This window comes from Hibiscus syriacus, unplaced genomic scaffold, assembly GCF_006381635.1.
Source record: "Hibiscus syriacus cultivar Baekdansim isolate YM2019G1 unplaced genomic scaffold, ASM638163v2 tig00113725_pilon, whole genome shotgun sequence".
Classification (NCBI taxonomy): Eukaryota; Viridiplantae; Streptophyta; class Magnoliopsida; order Malvales; family Malvaceae; genus Hibiscus; species Hibiscus syriacus.
The window spans coordinates 18,531,461-18,549,502 of NW_024063471.1; the positions used below are offsets into that span (position 1 = coordinate 18,531,461).

General features: G+C 36.9%; 1 protein-coding gene across 1 annotated transcript; it reads left to right on the top strand.

Annotated features, from left to right (window-relative positions):
• Positions 1-8,455: 8,455 nt before the first annotated feature.
• LOC120187349 (V-type proton ATPase subunit C) lies at positions 8,456-16,652 on the top strand. The gene is made up of 11 exons (XM_039191087.1): positions 8,456-8,625; positions 8,712-8,780; positions 8,982-9,109; positions 9,227-9,326; positions 9,416-9,483; positions 9,565-9,706; positions 10,619-10,735; positions 10,876-11,001; positions 11,086-11,169; positions 11,259-11,338; positions 16,379-16,652. Exons 1-11 carry the CDS (start codon positions 8,512-8,514, stop codon positions 16,476-16,478), a joined length of 1,128 nt encoding a protein of 375 aa, XP_039047018.1. The 5' UTR covers positions 8,456-8,511; the 3' UTR covers positions 16,479-16,652.
• Positions 16,653-18,042: the final 1,390 nt, after the last annotated feature.

Sequence of the window (18,042 nt, forward strand, 5' to 3'; positions counted from 1 at the left end):
ATGCGAAATGAAAATCGCATTGCGATTTTCTCGTTGCGATTTTCATTTCGCATTGCGATTTTCTCGTTGCGATTTTCATTTCGCATTGCGATTTTCATTTCGCATTGCGATTTTCATTTCGCATTGCGATTTCCATTTTGCGTTGCGATAGTCTGTTTTGCCTTCAACATAAAGCAGATTGAAAATCAACAAATCAACTATTACATTTCAACACAAATTATGTACACATCAATTAAACAAATCAAGATTTACAAATCATCTTTTACAAATCAATTAAACAATCAAAAAATAATAATTATTCTTATTTCTTCATCAATTATTGAATCAATGAATCAACAACTTTGTGACCCCGTACATCCATTTCACGCAGCTCACTTAAGGATTAACCTGCAGAAACCAAACATTTGCTCAAACAAGACTTCCTACACATCTAAAACCTACAAACAACAAATTATTGAATTCTAGGTACTTAACCAAACATTTTCAAACCAAAAGGAGTATATATGTTAACAAAACTTGCATTTGACTTACCAATTAACAATGGACACTTTCATAACGCGGATGCAGGTAGGCAGCGTCTCGAATATATTGCTCTAGCCATATAATGCCGAAACCACAAGCCTACTGCAGCTTTATCTCTATCGGTGGGAGGTAAAAACTCTGTGATTCCCGTCGTCAAACGCTCCAAGCAAAGGCATACGAGAGGACCACAATCCCCTCTGGCTCCCGGTGATTGCTGTGGCGCGGTCTCGTCCTGACAACTGTGACATTGAACTTCTTTGGCTTCTTGTGTCCAGAATGACTCCAATACTTAATCCCATCCAAGAATTTAGCCAAATGAGAGCTCCATCCCTTGAAAATATCTCTCAAATTAGACAGTGATATGTAATTGATCATGCTGTCATACACTATTATCTTCAGGGATGGGAGCTGAAGTTGGACGAGAAGCCAGTGACGACGTTCCAAAACAGGGATAAACACCTGCGATCATAAGTAATAATTCATTTATTTGCGCACTTATTTATTAACACCTTTAAAAAATTTAAAAAATAAACACTAACCTTATCGACCTCCCACCATGCAGGATAAAGTTTAGCTTGTCCATTGCCCAACAAAAATGATTCATCTCGTTGATTCTTCAAGTGAACTGCGTGAAAAGCCGTCGGCATTATTGTATATAGCGAATTTTTTTTATTTTTCCTAAGCTTCCTTATTATTAGTAGACGTGACACCCACGCATCGATATGCTGTTTTACAAAAAAAATACATATATTAGTGAATTACATTAATTTTTAAACAAATTAATCAAAATCATATAATACAAATATAGTCTTACCTCCCCATCCAAATAGCCACTGTCTTCAACCCCTAATAGCACACCCCACCAAGACCGATCAAGCAACAAAAACATTTCATCGTTGAGTTTGCTGATGTCAGTGTAACACCCTTGGCTCCGCTCATGTAGATAAAAATCAACTGCGGTCTTAGCCCAAAGGGTATTATCCACAATTGTTTCCGGTAGTTGTCTCCTCTCCACTTCAGATACCGAAGGGTACTAGCCGGTAACTCATACGAGAGCCAACTCTCATCCATCATGTCCGGAACCGTGGGGTTTCTCAATACTTCGATATATTACCCCATGTGAATCGGGCTCTAGAATGGTGGGAGGGACCTCTTCAACGATGACAGTGGCCTCTTGAACGTGGGGGGGAATCTTGAGTGAGAATAGGGCCTCTTGAACGATTGGAGGGGACTCTTGAGGGATGACCGGTGAGTCGGGCTTCTTCTTGCGGAGTCTTCGCACCATTGGGTGAACGGAGACGTAATAGCACGTCCACGCCGTCTGATGCGTGAACTCCGTCGTGCAAGGAAAACCCGACGTAAAGCATCCACCTTATCGGGCCGCTAAAAAAATTAATACATAAATCAGTAAATAAACAGACATGATATTAAACAAAGACAAATATGTTTCAAACTAGCATTGTATTCACCCAAATCATTATTCTATCATAGTTCACAAAATGCTCAGATAACATTCCAGAAGTAAGCACTTATATAAACATTTAAAAGGACAACATATATAAACATTCCAGAAGAAGAATAGTTTACTTTCGCAACACGAAACTTAAAATCGCAACGCGAAATGACTATCGCAACGCGGAAATGGCTATCGCAATGCGAAATGAAAATCGCAACGACAAAATCGCAACGCGAAATGAAATCGCAACGACAAAATCGCAACGCGAAACACAAATCGCATTGCGATTTTCATTTCGCGTTGCGATTTTGTCGTTGCGATTTCATTTCGCGTTGCGATTTTGTCGTTGCGATTTTCATTTCGCATTGCGATAGCCATTTCCGCGTTGCGATAGTCATTTCGTGTTGCGAAAGTAAACTATTCTTCTTCTGCAAATTGAAACTTGAATGGATTGCATTACTTCAACCAAAAGACAAAAACAAAACCAAAAACAAATACTAACAAAAACAGATTGGCAGCAACCGAATGAAGTACGAGTATGAAAAATCTTAAACTTACCTCGTTGCGTAGAGTATGAACCTCATTCTGCAATGATGCTACCATCTCACGTAGAGCGGCTACCTCACCGCGTAATGTAGACACCTCAACACGCCATGCACCATCGTCTTTGCGTAAAGTACCGACCTCCTCACGCAAGGCATTGACCTCATCACGTAACTCCCCTAACTCATCCCGTTGAGGTGGAGGTGGAGAACAGGGAGATAAACGTCGTGGCATCTTTGCCGGTCGCCTATCTTGCGGTGATGGTGGAGAAGAGGCTCGATGATGTGACAGAATAGGTGATGGTTGTCGTTGTGGAGGTGTATAGCCGGGTCGATCAGATGATGGCTCTGGGTGGGGTGATAGCTCTGGGCGAGGTGATGGCTCCCGAAGTGGAGGCTGCTCATCAACCGTTCCATCAAAAAACGCTTACTAGCTTGCCACCAATCAGTGGCAAGCTCAGCTTCCGTGGGTGTCAGCCTCTGTAGAGGAGTGTTGGCATCCTAACAATATAAAGCTCAAACAAAGTTAAATGTGTACTAGTAATAACTTGTTTATAACATATGGTAGTATTTATGTTAACTTACATTATTTATTGTCGTATACCGTAGTAAATCTTCCCATTGCAAGGTTCGTTTCCTCTTCCAGGAAATAGCCCTGGGAATATTATTTGAAGTTTTTATTGCATATGTCTTCATGGCGGGAAAGGCCTCAAATATCCAAATCTACAAACAATATAATAACAAACATTAGTAATTGTTAAATAATTACTTATAATTTTGGAAACATTATATAAAAATTCTTACCTTAAAGGCCCAAATAAAGCCTGTCAAAGTGTATTTGGAACCATCGCCATGCAAACTTTTTCGATCATCCAAGGCACACGATAACTTATTTCATGTAGCTTTCCATAAATACGAGCCCCACGGAAACAGGTTCCACGCATTTAGGTCTTCTACCAATTTGATTAGATCATTTGGAATAGGTTGTCTGGCCTCTCTGCCTAAAAAGCCGGCATGCAAAAGAATTAGAAGGCATACTCGGACAACGTTGACGTCATCCATCCGAGTAAAACCATCTTTATTATTCAAAAATCTTGTCAGGTCTTCTACGTGTAGACTCGGCCTCTCCAGCTCAGGAAAAACCCGGGATAGCCATGATGGGCGGGTAATGTGTCTAGTGTACCGACCTACATCATCGTGTCCGAAGCGTAGACCGGTGATTAAGCAAAACTCCTCCCGCCCAAAACACGTATACGCCGGTGGAAAATCAAACCATATCTCTTCATCACGACGTTGTATAGTCTCTGGTAGATCTCTAGTCATGGTTTGAAGAAACAGGTGTGTCAACATCGCATCTCCACCGAGATGTTGTACTTTCAGCCATGGCCCGAAGCATGTATCCTCAAACATTTTTCTTTGTGCAGGTGAAAGCTTCGACGCAATTGTTTTGGCCAGGCTGACTTTATTTCTCAAGGTCAATTGAGCCGAATAAAAGTTCTACAAAAACAATAAACATACTAAATTAGATATACCAAAAACTACACTGTGAAGATATACCAAAAACAATAATAAACATAAATAGTAGTAGTTTATTCTTCAAACTTAAATATGCAACACTGTGAAGTAATCGCAACACGAAAATGACTATCGCAACGAGAGAATCGCAACGAGAGAATCGCAACGCAAAACTAAAATCGCGTTGCGATTTGCATTTCGCGTTGCGATTCTTGGTTGATTTAATAAGCAATCTAAGTGAAATGGTTAATCTATTATTGAAATTACCAGTAAACTTATCATCAATTTCAATATGAAAAACCTAATAATAATGCAAAAATTTTAAAAAGAAAATAATTAAAAAAACTAACCCTCGTTGGTTGATTTGGTTGATTTTCCATTTCTGATTGTGAGGGTGGCTCTGAGAGATTTAGATAGACGGATTTCGCCGGAGATGGGGACGGATTTCGTCGGAGATGGGTGAGAGAGTGAGAGATGGAGATGAGACTGAGTTGTGATTTTAGGTTTTAGGTTATGAGTTGCGATTACGGGATATACTGTGGACAGTTCAGTGTTCCAATATATTAATATTCATGTTTGGAATTTAAAAATAAAATACTTGGCCAGGATACTAATGGCGCTTTGAAAATCGCATTGCGATTATGTAAATCGCGTTGCGAAAGTCAGTATCGCGTTGCGAAAGTAAGTATCTCGTTGCGATTTTGTATTATCGCATTGCGATAGTAAGTATCGCATTGCGATTTTCCCAATTCGCGTTGCGATTTACTTATTCGCATTGCGATTTTCCCAATTCGCGTTGCGATTTACTTATTCGCATTGCGAATTGGGAAAATCGCAACGATACTGTAGACCATCGCAACGCGATTTTCAACTATCGCATTGCGAAAATACAACGCGAATTTGCGATAATGGAGATCGCGTTGCGAATTAGCGATCGCATTGCGATTTTGTTGGTCATTTTGGCAAATCCAAAAAAAATTGGTTAAAATCGTATATTATATGGGATTTTTGGTCACTGAGATTATTTTCTCTTTTGAAAATTTAGTTCCCGTTATGGTTATGATTATTATTGTTGTTCTGTTAACTTGTTAAATGTTGGTGAGTGGTGAAATGAATACGGCATTGCGTTAGATGTGAGGGAAGTGAGTTATGGATGACACGTGATTGTGGAAATCCTAGACTAGACTTGACTCATGAGTTGACAATGAAAGGAGCTTTTGTTTTCTGTATCATCGAAATGGTAGCTCGAAGAAGAAGCCCCTGTGGTTTGTGAGCTATTATATGCATAAGAATCGCGAGGGATACATTCTGGTTGGAATTCAATTAATTTCAGGTTTCTCATTTTTATATAGGATTATTATTTAGTTAATCTACTTTAATTCTTTTAAGGACGTCTGAGTCTGTGGTGGATCCACAGGAGCACTTGCACACCTATTATTGAGGGAAAATTAAAGTTAGTTTATTTTGTTAATGGAAATAGAAAAAAATAAAAAAAAATGCATACTCATTTTTATTTATAAAATAGAGTATTATAATTTTGGATCCCCACTTTTTAATTTTAAGATTCGTCACTGGCCTGAGCGCGTCCGGATGATTGGCTTCTCTTTTTGAATAGGTCAAATTACAGATAACACCGTTCCTTTTGAGGATGACTATTCATTCATTCATTCTTGATAAAACATCTTGCCTAGAGATCTTATATATGATCTAAATGACTTATCATCTTGTTCGAAAGACTTACAAATAACTCGGATGACTTAACATCAAGATTTATTAATTGTCCGGAGGATTTAAAATAATTTACTAGGCAAGAGATTTTGGAAGTCGTTCTCTTACATGTCGAAACAATCCTTGAAAATTTGGATCGAATCTCAACTTAAGTAAAAAAAACTTACCTTTGGAATCATCACTAACCATTTGGGTTAAGTTACAAATTGAATATCTAAATATTTTATTTTTACTGGATCTATATGTAGATTACATTTGAGGAAGGATGTGCATTCCATAACTTTCAAAATCGGTACCAACATAATTATAGGTTGCCTTAATAGTAAAAAATAAAAATTTGAAGCAAAAATTTAAAGAAAAGACCCGTTGACTTACTTTTTGAGAATATATTAATAAAAAGATATAAATAATAAAAAGATATAATAAATAACATGTTAAATTGCAAAGCAATAATAAATTTAATTAGCTAATATGGATTAAAATATAAATAGTATAAAATTAAAGGGCAAAACTAAAAACTACGGTAAATAATACAAATGATCCCCGATTATAGTATATTATTTTATTAAGTTTATTGACTATTAAAAGTTACAAAATGGTCATTCGACTATAGAATGTTGCTTTTGTTGAGTCTCTTGGCTATTAAAAGTTACAAAATGGTCACCTGAGTATTCATTATGTTTCAAACTCATCATTTTTCGTTAAAAAATTGATAGTATTCTGAGTTGAACGTTAACCTACTGGCTGTGATATAATAAAATATGATCCAAGAATCTAATACGACTATCATATCTAAGCCACCATGTTAACATACAACTTAGACAATCGTCAATTTTTTTAAAAGAAAAGGATGAGTTTGAAATATAAGAAATAGTTGAGTGACCGTTTTGTAACTTTTAATAGTCGAAAAACTTAATAAATCCATACCCTATAATCAGTGACCATTTTTGTATTTTACCCTAAAAACTAATGAATTAAAGTCATTTAGAATTAGGCACTAAATTACATTAAAAATGAAATCAGAAGGCACAACTACAAGAACTAAAATTAAATTATATGGAATAGGGATCAAATTGAATTTATTTTGAAACCCTAGAGGATTATCCCGGAGGCTGCAAAACACGTGAGTTTATCCCTGGTTGAACCAACCTACCGAGCTGAGTATTTAAACCCAAAAATCCGGTTTTATGCTTCATTTGCGCCTTCCTTCAATAGAATGAAGAGAGAGAAGTTTTGGCTTTTCTCTAGACTCTTGGTCAATCGCTGTCATTCGTAGTCGGTGCTTGTCGTGGGTTATTATCCATCGGTAATTATCGTCTGTAGTTTCATTCGATGGCTATTCGCTTAAAATAATAATATTAAAAATGTCAAACATCTCCGTTGGAAAAAATTGAAACAACTAACATAAATAAAAAATATATAATTTGGACACTTATATTTTTTAATTAACTTTTTAATAAATATTATTTATTAATAACATTTTAGATTTCTTAAAAGTAATTTTTAAATTTTTACAAAATGAATAAAAATAATTAAAATATCTGAAAATTATTCCATTTTCCTAAAAGTAGAGAAATTCCTTGGAGAAATTTTACCAATTTGGGTTTGTAAATGTGACATGACAATAAAATGGAAGAAGATGATGCTTCATAAGCTTGGCAGCTAGCTGCTGCACATGAGCATTCCTAGTACTTGCAGACTCTCACAATACAACATAATTTACGGTACACGATAAAATAATTGTATGATAATCATAAATAGCAGGGAGATCTCACACTTCTTCAATGGAAGTTATCATTAAACCCCAGCATGCAATCTTGGTGGCCACTTAAAGGTGCTTCTCCCGTCTGAACCGTCTTCAAATGAGATCAATACCATACAATACTTCAAATCAAGAAAAACTAAGACCAGCTGAGTGACTAATCAATATAAGAAAATTTGAGAACAAGTACTTGCATAAACTTAAACAAACTTAACCCATAAATTATATAGTAATCATCGTTATGTTAATGATTGAGTCCAGAATATTAATTAAAATGTAAACATGAATGGATAGAAGAGACAGATGAGAGTTACCTCCTGAAAGTTTTAAACTAGTATACCTTTTAGATATTATCTTTGTTTTTTCAATTGATAATTTGTTTTCGTCTTTTAAAATTTTCTCAAAAAAATCATCATATCCCAACCAATAGGTTGACATTCAACTCAGATGATTGTCAATTTTTTTAACGAAAATGATGAGTTTGGAACATATGAATACTTAAATGAATATTTCCTATTTTTTAATAATCATGGACTCAACAAAGTAGTGTCTTATATTAGAGGATCATTTTATAACTTTTAATAGTAGAGGGACCATTTGTCTATTTTACCCTTTTATTAGATCATATAATTTATCGAACTATTTAAAATATTATGTGTCAATTTTTTTAAACTTTCTAATGAAATTAAAAATTTTAGAGTGAAATGGATAACTTTTATAAATATTAGGGGACACTAACAAAAAATATTAAATACTAAATTGAGCAAACATATAAACCTTAGAGGGGCAAAATGTGGATTAATCCTTTTGTTTTGTTTTATGATCCTTCCTCAATTCATCATTGCCTCTTGGCGACTCGTAGCCACGATAAGAGCGACCCTATGGAACTGTGTTCCTCACCATTGCCTATCGCCGTGGCCACGACCAGAGAGACGTTCGACCTTCTTCTCTGTTTCTATTAAATTTGTGCTTTTTGTTATCTATCAATGGCCAGCAGATACTGGGTTGTGTCTCTTCCTGTTCAGAACTCAGCCTCCACTGTTTGGAACAAGTTACAAGATCAAATCTCCAAGCATTCCTTCGACACTCCTCTCTACCGAGTATCTTTCTTTCTTTCTATCTCTCAATTAATCTCTTCCCAATTAGATCTGATTTTCTAATCCTTCTTTCTCTTTTTCTATTGCAGTTCAATATACCCAATCTCCGTGTTGGAACTCTCGATTCCCTGCTTGCTCTCAGCGATGATCTCTTGAAAGTAAGTAATTTCCCTCTTTTTTACTTCAATAACCCATTCTCTATTTCTTGTCTTTCTACTTTCTGTTCACCAATTCTTGTTTTTTCTTAGATTTGTTCACTTTTTAGAGCAAAAATAAATGAAATTAAGAGAATTCCTTTGTTTGGTTTTGAGTTTTAATCATTTAATTCCTTTCTTTTGGTGATTTCGATGTATTTACAGTCGAATACCTTTATCGAAGGAGTTTCTCACAAAATCAGGAGGCAGATCGAGGAACTGGAGAGGGCATCTGGCTTGGAAACCAATGCTCTCACTGTTGATGGAGTGCCTGTTGATTCTTATCTCACCAGGTAAAAAGATAATTGCTAAACTCAATTAGTGGATGTGGCATTAATTATGAATCTGACAGGATACTATTATGGACGATGTGTTTTAATTCAAGTTGGTTTTTGGTGATCTGATGACAGGTTTGTTTGGGATGAAGCAAAGTACCCAACAATGTCCCCTTTGAGGGAAACAGTTGATGGTATTCACACTCAAGTGGCAAAGATTGAGGATGATCTCAAGGTAGTTCGTATACCTTTCTATACATGCTGCTTTGTAACTCGAATAGGTTGATTGAAACTTTGGGTCCTAAGTGTTGTTTGTTATGTTAGGTTCGTGTTGCTGAGTATAACAATGTGCGTGGGCAACTTAATGCCATAAATCGAAAGCAAAGTGGAAGGTATGACTACTGCGTTACTATGATTTTGTATATGCCAGAATGTTCTGCCATTAATAGCTGATCGAATTTGGCCTACTTTAGCTTGGCTGTTCGTGATCTGTCTAATCTAGTGAAGCCAGAGGATATCATTACTTCAGAACACCTGGTGACTCTCCTTGCAATTGTGCCCAAGTATTCACAGAAGGATTGGCTGTCAAGTTATGAAACATTGACTAGCTATGTGGTAATGGAATATCATTCTTGGTTAACTCTACCTGTCAACTCATAGCTACTTGTTATATCAAATATCAAATACTACCTGTCAGAGACGTTGTTCGTCTTGTGATGTTTTTCAAGCATATGTGATGCAGGAGCTTTTTTTTTTTTTAAAGTGTTTAATTGCTTATGTTATTTTATCATTCTTCTTATGTATTGATTATTGGACATATGACAGACAGCTAGGATTAAAACTTTATTTGCAAGAAAGCCAGCAACTTTATAATTATTATTCTTATTATTTTCTTTGAATTAATAAGGAGAAACTACATGTGTTTATAATCCTATGTTTTCTAGAGTTCCAACTTCTTTCCAGCCTTAATTCTATCGATTACTGCTATTTTCTCCTTAAACAACACGGGTCTGTGAACACCAATTTTGCTATCAGAGCCTAATTAGATAGATACTGGATTTATAGCTACATTTGTTTTTAAGCCATGGTTGGGCACATGCTAGAGGTCAAGGAACAGGAAATCAGGGTCAAGAAACATAATTGAGTGGTGTAATACAACTTGCAATTGAAGAACTTTTCGTGTGCACTTTATGCTAGGCTTGGGAACCCGAACGAAGATTCCAAAAATTCTCAACTGTACCTCTTATCGCAGCCAATTCTGTTCCTTGACCCACCAGTCTGAAAGAGCTGAATATTTTGATGTTGACTTGCTATTCCTGTTTATTACTAGTGATGAGAAAAATGGAGTTTAAAATTTTTGGGATAAAGTTTGCAGCTTTATTCATGAAAGAGCTGTTAGTTTTAGCTTCTTATTTAGAAACATTTCTTATTCTGATTGTAACATTCACTTGTATCAGCAGATTAGTATATATAGTTATTGAACTTTTTGTATGTCGAGGTTGTTTTGTGTAACAAATGCGTTTTCAGGTCCCTAGGTCCTCCAAGAAGTTGTATGAAGATAATGAATATGCTCTTTACACTGTCACCTTATTTGGCCGTGTTGCGGACAATTTCAGAACTAGTGCACGCGAAAGAGGCTTCCAAGTGAGTGCATTCTATGGTTGCATTTTTATTTTCTATCTGATATATTTTTGCCATTCCATGCATGATGTAATCTAAAAATTAAAAATATAACACTTTTGGAGGGTATTATATTCCTGTTGGTGCATTTCTTTTGATACCAGGTTCGTGATTTTGAATATAGTCCAGAAGCACAGGAGAACCGAAAGCAGGAACTAGAAAAATTGGTACAAGACCAAGATAACTTGCGAAGCTCTCTTTTGCAATGGTGCTATGCTAGTTATGGAGAGGTATCTCATATTTTCCTTATCCTTCGAGATTCTTAAGCCTTTCTATATTTTGAACTGGATTCTGAATATTTTGCTTGCTTGTAGGTTTTCAGCTCCTGGATGCACTTTTGTGCTGTACGTGTCTTTGCAGAGAGCATTCTGAGATATGGTTTGCCACCATCTTTCCTGGTAACAATTACTAAACGATTCCCATAATTGTTTGTGAACACCAACATTTGTTTGACATGTCTGACTGCTTGTTTTGAACTGATTATCAGGCATGTGTTTTGGCCCCGTCTGTGAAAGGTGAGAAGAAAGTGCGGACCATCCTTGAAGGGTTATGTGATAGTGCAAACAGGTAAGCTTAGAAAGCCTCTCTATTTTTTCTTTTGTGTGTGTGTGTTGTAAAATTGTTGAAAGTTGAAACCAGAGTGAACATGGAGTTGATCAGGTATCACGTCTATATTTTACAAACCTTCTCGGTATGTGTTTTTGTTAGAATTCCTAAGATTAAGGACAAAATACTTACCTCAGTCCTAGGAGTTACCTTGTATAGTAGGATCTAATCTTAGTCTCTAACTCTTAGGAAGTTATTGATTTTTAGGGATTGTTTCCTTATTTGTACTTAGTTCTCCTTATAAAGGCTGTAAATTAATTAATAAAAAGTAACAATCTTTTGTTTAAGTTTGTTCATGGCATTAGAGCTTTAAGAATTTTTTGATCCTGTCATCTCTAATCTCTAATCTCTCATCCCAAACGTCCCTCCTCTTTAAGCTCTCTTGCCTCCTGTTTTATTCCTTCCCATGGGTGACATTGTCGAAACTTTATTTAAGACTGAAACCTCACAAATGATTCCAAATATCAATCAAGGAACTCCTCAAGGGGAACTTAATTCCTCTCTTATAATCACTAACCGTCGACTAGATGGAAAAAATTTCCTACAGTGGTCCCAATCGGTTATTATGGTGATTTGTGGTCGTGGCAAACTAGGATATATCAATGGAGACATCCCACGACCAGCCACAACAGACCCAACTTATGGAACTTGGGAACTCAACAACTTAATTGTAATGGCTTGGTTAATTAATTCAATAGAAGGCTATATTAGTCACACCTACCTCTTCTTCAAAACTGCAAAAGATATGTGGGATGCAATCAAAGAAAATTACTCGGATCTTGGAAATGCCTTCCAAGTATTTGAGATCAAACTGAAGTTGAAGGACATTTGGCAAGGAACACTTGAAGTAACTCACTGCTACAATAATCTGAAAATTTTGTGGCAGGAACTAGACATGTACTATGAGGCAGACTGGGGAGAAGGCGTGGAACACACCAAGTTTATGACTCACCTCAACAATGAACGTCTCTATGAGTTTCTAGCAGGACTGAATCGAGAGCTAGATGAGGTCCGTGGTCGAATTATGGGCAGAACCCCCTGCCAACCATTGGTGAAACATTTGCAGAAGTTAGAAGAGAAGAGAAGCGTCAACTTGTCATGATGGTTGATTCAAAGGGAACCTAAACCTGTGACAACTGTTAGTTACTGTCCCACTGAAAACTCAACCCTTATATCCAAAGGCCCACAACCACAAAGGCCCTGTGCTGGAAATGATTCGGGCTCAATCAGGCCATGGTGTAGCCACTGCAACCGTGTAGGACATACCAAGGAAAAATGCTTCAAACTCCATGGCTAACTTGGAAAAAATCAGAAGGACAATAAGGTTGCACTAGTGTCCTCTAACACCTCCACTGTTGCAGATGAAGCTCTCGATGTTCGCTTAACCAAAACTCAACTTGAGGCCCTGCGTAGGATACTTGGTATTTCTACTGCTCATGGATCCCTAGCCACTAAAGGTATTGCCCTCAACATTGCTTTTGAACCTAACAACCAATCTTCTTGGATACTTGATTCGGGTGCCTTCGATCACATGACAGGTAACTCTACCTTGTTTCACACCTACTCACCCTGTCGTAATTGGTCCCGAATCCGCATTGCTTGTGGCTCTTACTCACCTGTGGTCGAAGTTGGAAAAATACAATTAACAAAGAATTTTTCTCTTGATGAAGTTCTACATGTCCCAAACCTATCTTGCAATTTACTTCCAATCAGTAAACTAATTAAGGATGAAAGTGTTTTTGCTGAATTTTCTGCAACTAGTTGTGTGGTATAGGAACAGAAATCGGGGAGGATGATTGGCACTGCTAAAGTTGATGACGGTCTCTATGTTTGGAATAAAGACGATGGACAAGAAGGGTTGGCTCTATCTAATTCGAAAGAGGACACAATCATGTTATGGCACCCTAGACTAGGATATCCAAACTTCTTGTACTTGAAGAAACACCTTCCATTGTTATTTCGAAATAAAAGTATTAATTCCTTGAAGTGTGAAATTTGCCAATTGTCCAAACACACCCATGTACCATACCCAGTAAAACCCTATAACCAGTCTCAACCATTCTCTTTAATTCATAATTGACTTATAGGGAGCCAGTCGAGTAAAAAAATATTATAGAAGCTAGGGTTCATAACTTTCATTGATGACCACACTAGGGTCTGTTGGGTTTACCTTCTTAAAGAAAAATTAGAAACACCTAAAGTTTTCCAAAACTTTCATTCAAATGACTTGAACCCAGTTTAACTCTACCATACATACTATCCGCACTGACAATGGGAGAGAATATTTTAATTCTGTCCTAAGTCCTCATCTTGTTGACCAAGGCATCATACACCAAAGTTCTTGTCCCGACACCCCTCAACAAAACGGGATATCCGAGAGGAAAAATCGTCATCTCCTTGCTGTGGCTCGAGCACTGATGTTCACCATGGGTGTCCCAAAATATTTGTGGGGAGAAGCTGTCCCCACAGCTTGCTATCTTATAAATTGACTACCATCAAAGGTTCTAAACTTCCAAACACCTATAACTATCCTTCAAAAGGCTTTTCCCTTATTTCGTGTTCCCAATCTTCCAACCAAAATCTTCGCTTGCAAAGCTTTTGTCTACAATCACCAAACAAATCAGTCCAAACTTGATCATCTAGCCCACACTTGTGCTTTCATTGGCTAGTCTCCAATACAAAAGGGCTATAAGTGTTATTCACCTACCTTACGCCGAATGTTTATCTCTCGGGATGTCATATTTTTTGAGAATGAACCATACTTTGCAGCAACTCATCTTTAGGGGGAGACTTTCAATGAAGATGAGACCCTTAACACCCTTCTCATGATACCTCTTGATCCTACCACCATTATCACCAACAAGCCTTCAAATCAGGGTGTCATTGTAGTTCCAAATTTAGACACTAGTTCCCATATGCAACAAGAAATAAGCACGATCAATTAGCAACAACCATTTGATCCAAAGAGACAACAAGAACAAGCTCCAAAATTGCAGACTTATTCTTGACGATGGCATTCTCCTAAAACTGAGACAACAGTGCCAATTTCATCCCCAATCGAGGACTATTCTGAAACATAAGTCTCACCTCTATCGTCATCCATATACCTACCAGTTGCAGTTCGAAAGGGCAAAAGAAGTTGCACTCAACACCCTATTTCTTAGTTTGTGTCTTATGAAAACTTATCTAAGTTTTATAAAGCTTTTGTGTCTAATGTTGATTATATAGAAACACCAAAGAATATAGAAGAGACTCTTGAATCTGTTGAGTGGAGGAAAGCTGTGATGGAAGAAATAAGGGCTCTCAAGGAAAATGAAACTTGGGAAGGCTCGAATCTACCTATTAGGAAATAGATAGTAGGATGCAAATGGATTTTCACTACAAAGTTTAAACCTGATGCCAGTATTGACCGACGTAAGGCTCGGCTCATTGCTAAGGGTTTCACTTTAACCTATGGCCAAGACTACAACGAGACGTTCGCACCGGTTTCTAAGCTAAACACCATTCAAGTTCTTCTATCCCTAACTGTCAACATGGACTGGCCTTTGACTCAATTGGATGTAAAAAATGCATTCCTCTAAATGAGGAAGTATACATGGATTTCCCACCCGGGTTTGAAGAAAGCAATGGTCAAGTATGCAAGTTGAAGAAGTCCTTATATGGGCTGAAGCAGACTCCAAGGGCGTGGTTCAGCCGATTTGCCATAAGTAGGAGCTACACCAAGGGGCATGCAGACCATACCATGTTTTACAAGCATTCAGAAGGCGGGAAATGTTGCATCCTCTTTGTTTATGTGGATGATATAATATTAAAAAAGGATGATTCAAGCGAAATTGAAAGTTTAAAAGAATTTCTTAGTGCTGAATTTGAATTTAAGGACTTGGGGAACTTTAAGTACTTCCTTGGAATAGAAGTAGCAATGTCTAAAACAAGTATTTCCATTTCCCAAAGAAAGTATATTCTTGATCTATTATCTAAAGTTGGGTTGTTGGGGTGTAAACCAGCTGAAACTCCTATGGAATTTAATCTTAAATGGGGAATTGATAAAGAAGGAGAAGAAGTCGACAGGGGGAGATATCAAAGACTGGTAGGAAGACTCATCTACCTATCTCACGCCTGTCCTGACGTAGCCTTTGATGTGAGTGTTATCAGCCAGTACATGCATGCCCCAAGAGAGAAGAACGTGGAAGTTGCTTGCAGAATTTTTAAGTATCTAAAGAGGGCCCCTGGTAAAGGCTTACACTTCAAGAAAACTGCCAACCGTAGTGTGGAAATTTACACTAATGCAAACTGGGCAAGGTCTGTTAATGACAGACGTACTACAAGTGGTTACTGTAGCTATGTGTGGGGGCAATCTTGTGATGTGAAGCAAAAAGCAGTCTGTTGTAGCACGCAACAGCACAGAGGCAGAGTATCAAGCACTATCCCATGGCATATGGGAATGAATCTGGATACAATGACTAATGGGAGAACTAAAAGTGCTCTACACTAGACCTATAAAGATGTATTGTGAGAACCAAGTAGCTGTCAGCATAGCTCATAACCCTGTTCACCATGATCACACCAAACATGTAGAAATAGATCGCCACTTCATCAAGGAAAGAATTAACTCAGGAGAAGTGTGCATCACCTGCCTACTTACCAGACAACAAGTTGCATACTTGCTAACTAAAAGCTTGAGCAAAATCATATTCAAGTATCTCATCGACAAGTTGGGATTGATAAATATCTACACTCCAGCTTGAAGGGGAGTGTTAGAATTCCTAAGATTAAGAACATAAAACTTACATTAGTCCTAGGAGTTACCTTGTATAGTAGAATCTAATCTTAGTCTCCAATTCTTAAGAATTTACTTATATTTAGGGATTGTTTCCTTATTTGTACTTGGTTCTCCTTATAAAGGCTGTAAATTAATTAATAAAAAGTAACAATATTCTTTTTAAGTTTGTTCAGTTTTGGCCCCATGATTTGACACTGATCCAATTCTAATTAAAAATCCAGTACATACTGGAAGACCGAAGATGAAGGAGGAGCGATGGCTGGTTTAGGAGGTGATGCCGACGCTCATCCCTATGTCTCCTTCACAATCAATATCGCTTGATGAGTGCCGACGTTACTTTCTTCAAGCATATTCATCTAGACAGCAATAATCATAATAATAGTAATAATAATGATAATAAGGAAAAGTGTGTGAGATGCATTGCTGTCTGTATATTTGGTTTAATAGATTGATTCTTTTAGTTATTTATGGGCATCCTCACTTCACCTTAGCATATCTTTTATGGAATATTATTTTTGCATTTAATATTTTAATTTAATTAAATGAAAGACTTTAAAATATTAATTAAATATTTTATTGTTATAATTTTAATAAGTGGATATATTTGATGGGTAAAATTAATTAAAAAATCTTCACATATTACATGCTTACTGCAAATCACAATACCCTATCATAGTTCTATTTTGAAGGCCTCTCTATACGAAACTACAGCTATTGAAGTGATCAAAAGAAAAATCATAATTTCCATCCCAATATCTTAAAAAGGCAGATAAATCAACTCGGGTCATGTTCAAATCAAACTAAATATGTAGCAGTAAAGTCTCCCAAGTTTAGAGGATAAGAAGCGAGTATATAGAGGATGAGAAAAGTTGTATTCCGCATCTTCAAAAAATATTGTTGTTCCACTACAGTCGTTTTGCTTTGTATGGTTTCGCCACTGAGAAATTTCTCAATATTGTAGACTTCGATATTGATATTACCGGTTTCGTGTTAATATGATAGTCAATGGATAGGACTAGGGGTGCACAAAAAATCCGAATATCCGATTTTACGAAAAAAATATCCGAAATCGGATTTGGGAAAAACCGGTTTTTTTTTAACCGGATCGGATTTTTTTAAACCGGTTTGGAAAAAAAAACTTAGCCCGGTTTTTTTACCGGATAAAAAACCGGTTTGAAAAAAATCGGTTAAAAAACCGGTTTTTATCTGGAAAAAAAACCGGTCTGGGTTTAAAAAACTAGCCGTTAATATAGCCGTTGGGAGGGTTTTGTGACCGTTTTTGACCTTTTTTTTCTTTAAAAAATTACTATTTTACCACCCTAAACATGTATAAATAGGTTGGGGATGTATTTAGTTGATTACAACTTTCTCAAATCTTATTACACAACACCTAAACATCTCTCAAATCTTATTTTTGTAATTTTTTGTTCATCATGAGTAACACGGCTGAATCTTCCGTCGGGGGAAACCTTGAAGTCGTGAGAGTGATCGAACACACTCGAAACAAAGATATTTGGGATCACTACGATTTATGTGAGATGTCAAATGGCTCGAGGAGGGCGCGTTGTAAACTTTGTCTAAAGTTGCTTGCATCGGAAGGAGACACAACGTTGGAGAACCATTTGACAAAATCATGCAAGACACTTCGCTCAAGATCGGATCCTAGTCAATCGAATCTTACACCGCAAGGTGGTGTTTTTGTTTACGACAACGAAAAATTACGAGAAGCATTTACAAAGTTCGTGATTACAAAAGCATTGCCGTTCGACCACTTTGATGATGAAGATTTCACGACAACAATTCAACAACTAATGTAACCACGTTATACTCAAGTAAGTCATACTACCCTTAGAAGAGATGCTATAAAAATGTGGCGTACGGCGAG

What these genes read in the sequence shown, in the direction of transcription:
- LOC120187349 (XM_039191087.1), top strand. Translation starts at nt 8,512, where the DNA reads ATGGCCAGCAGATACTGGGTTGTGTCTCTTCCTGTTCAGAACTCAGCC. An exon ending in GTTGATTCTTATCTCACCAG is followed by an intron (nt 9,110 to 9,226) that starts GTAAAAAGATAA and finishes ATCTGATGACAG; the next exon opens with GTTTGTTTGGGATGAAGCAA. An exon ending in GTTTGCCACCATCTTTCCTG is followed by an intron (nt 11,170 to 11,258) that starts GTAACAATTACT and finishes ACTGATTATCAG; the next exon opens with GCATGTGTTTTGGCCCCGTC.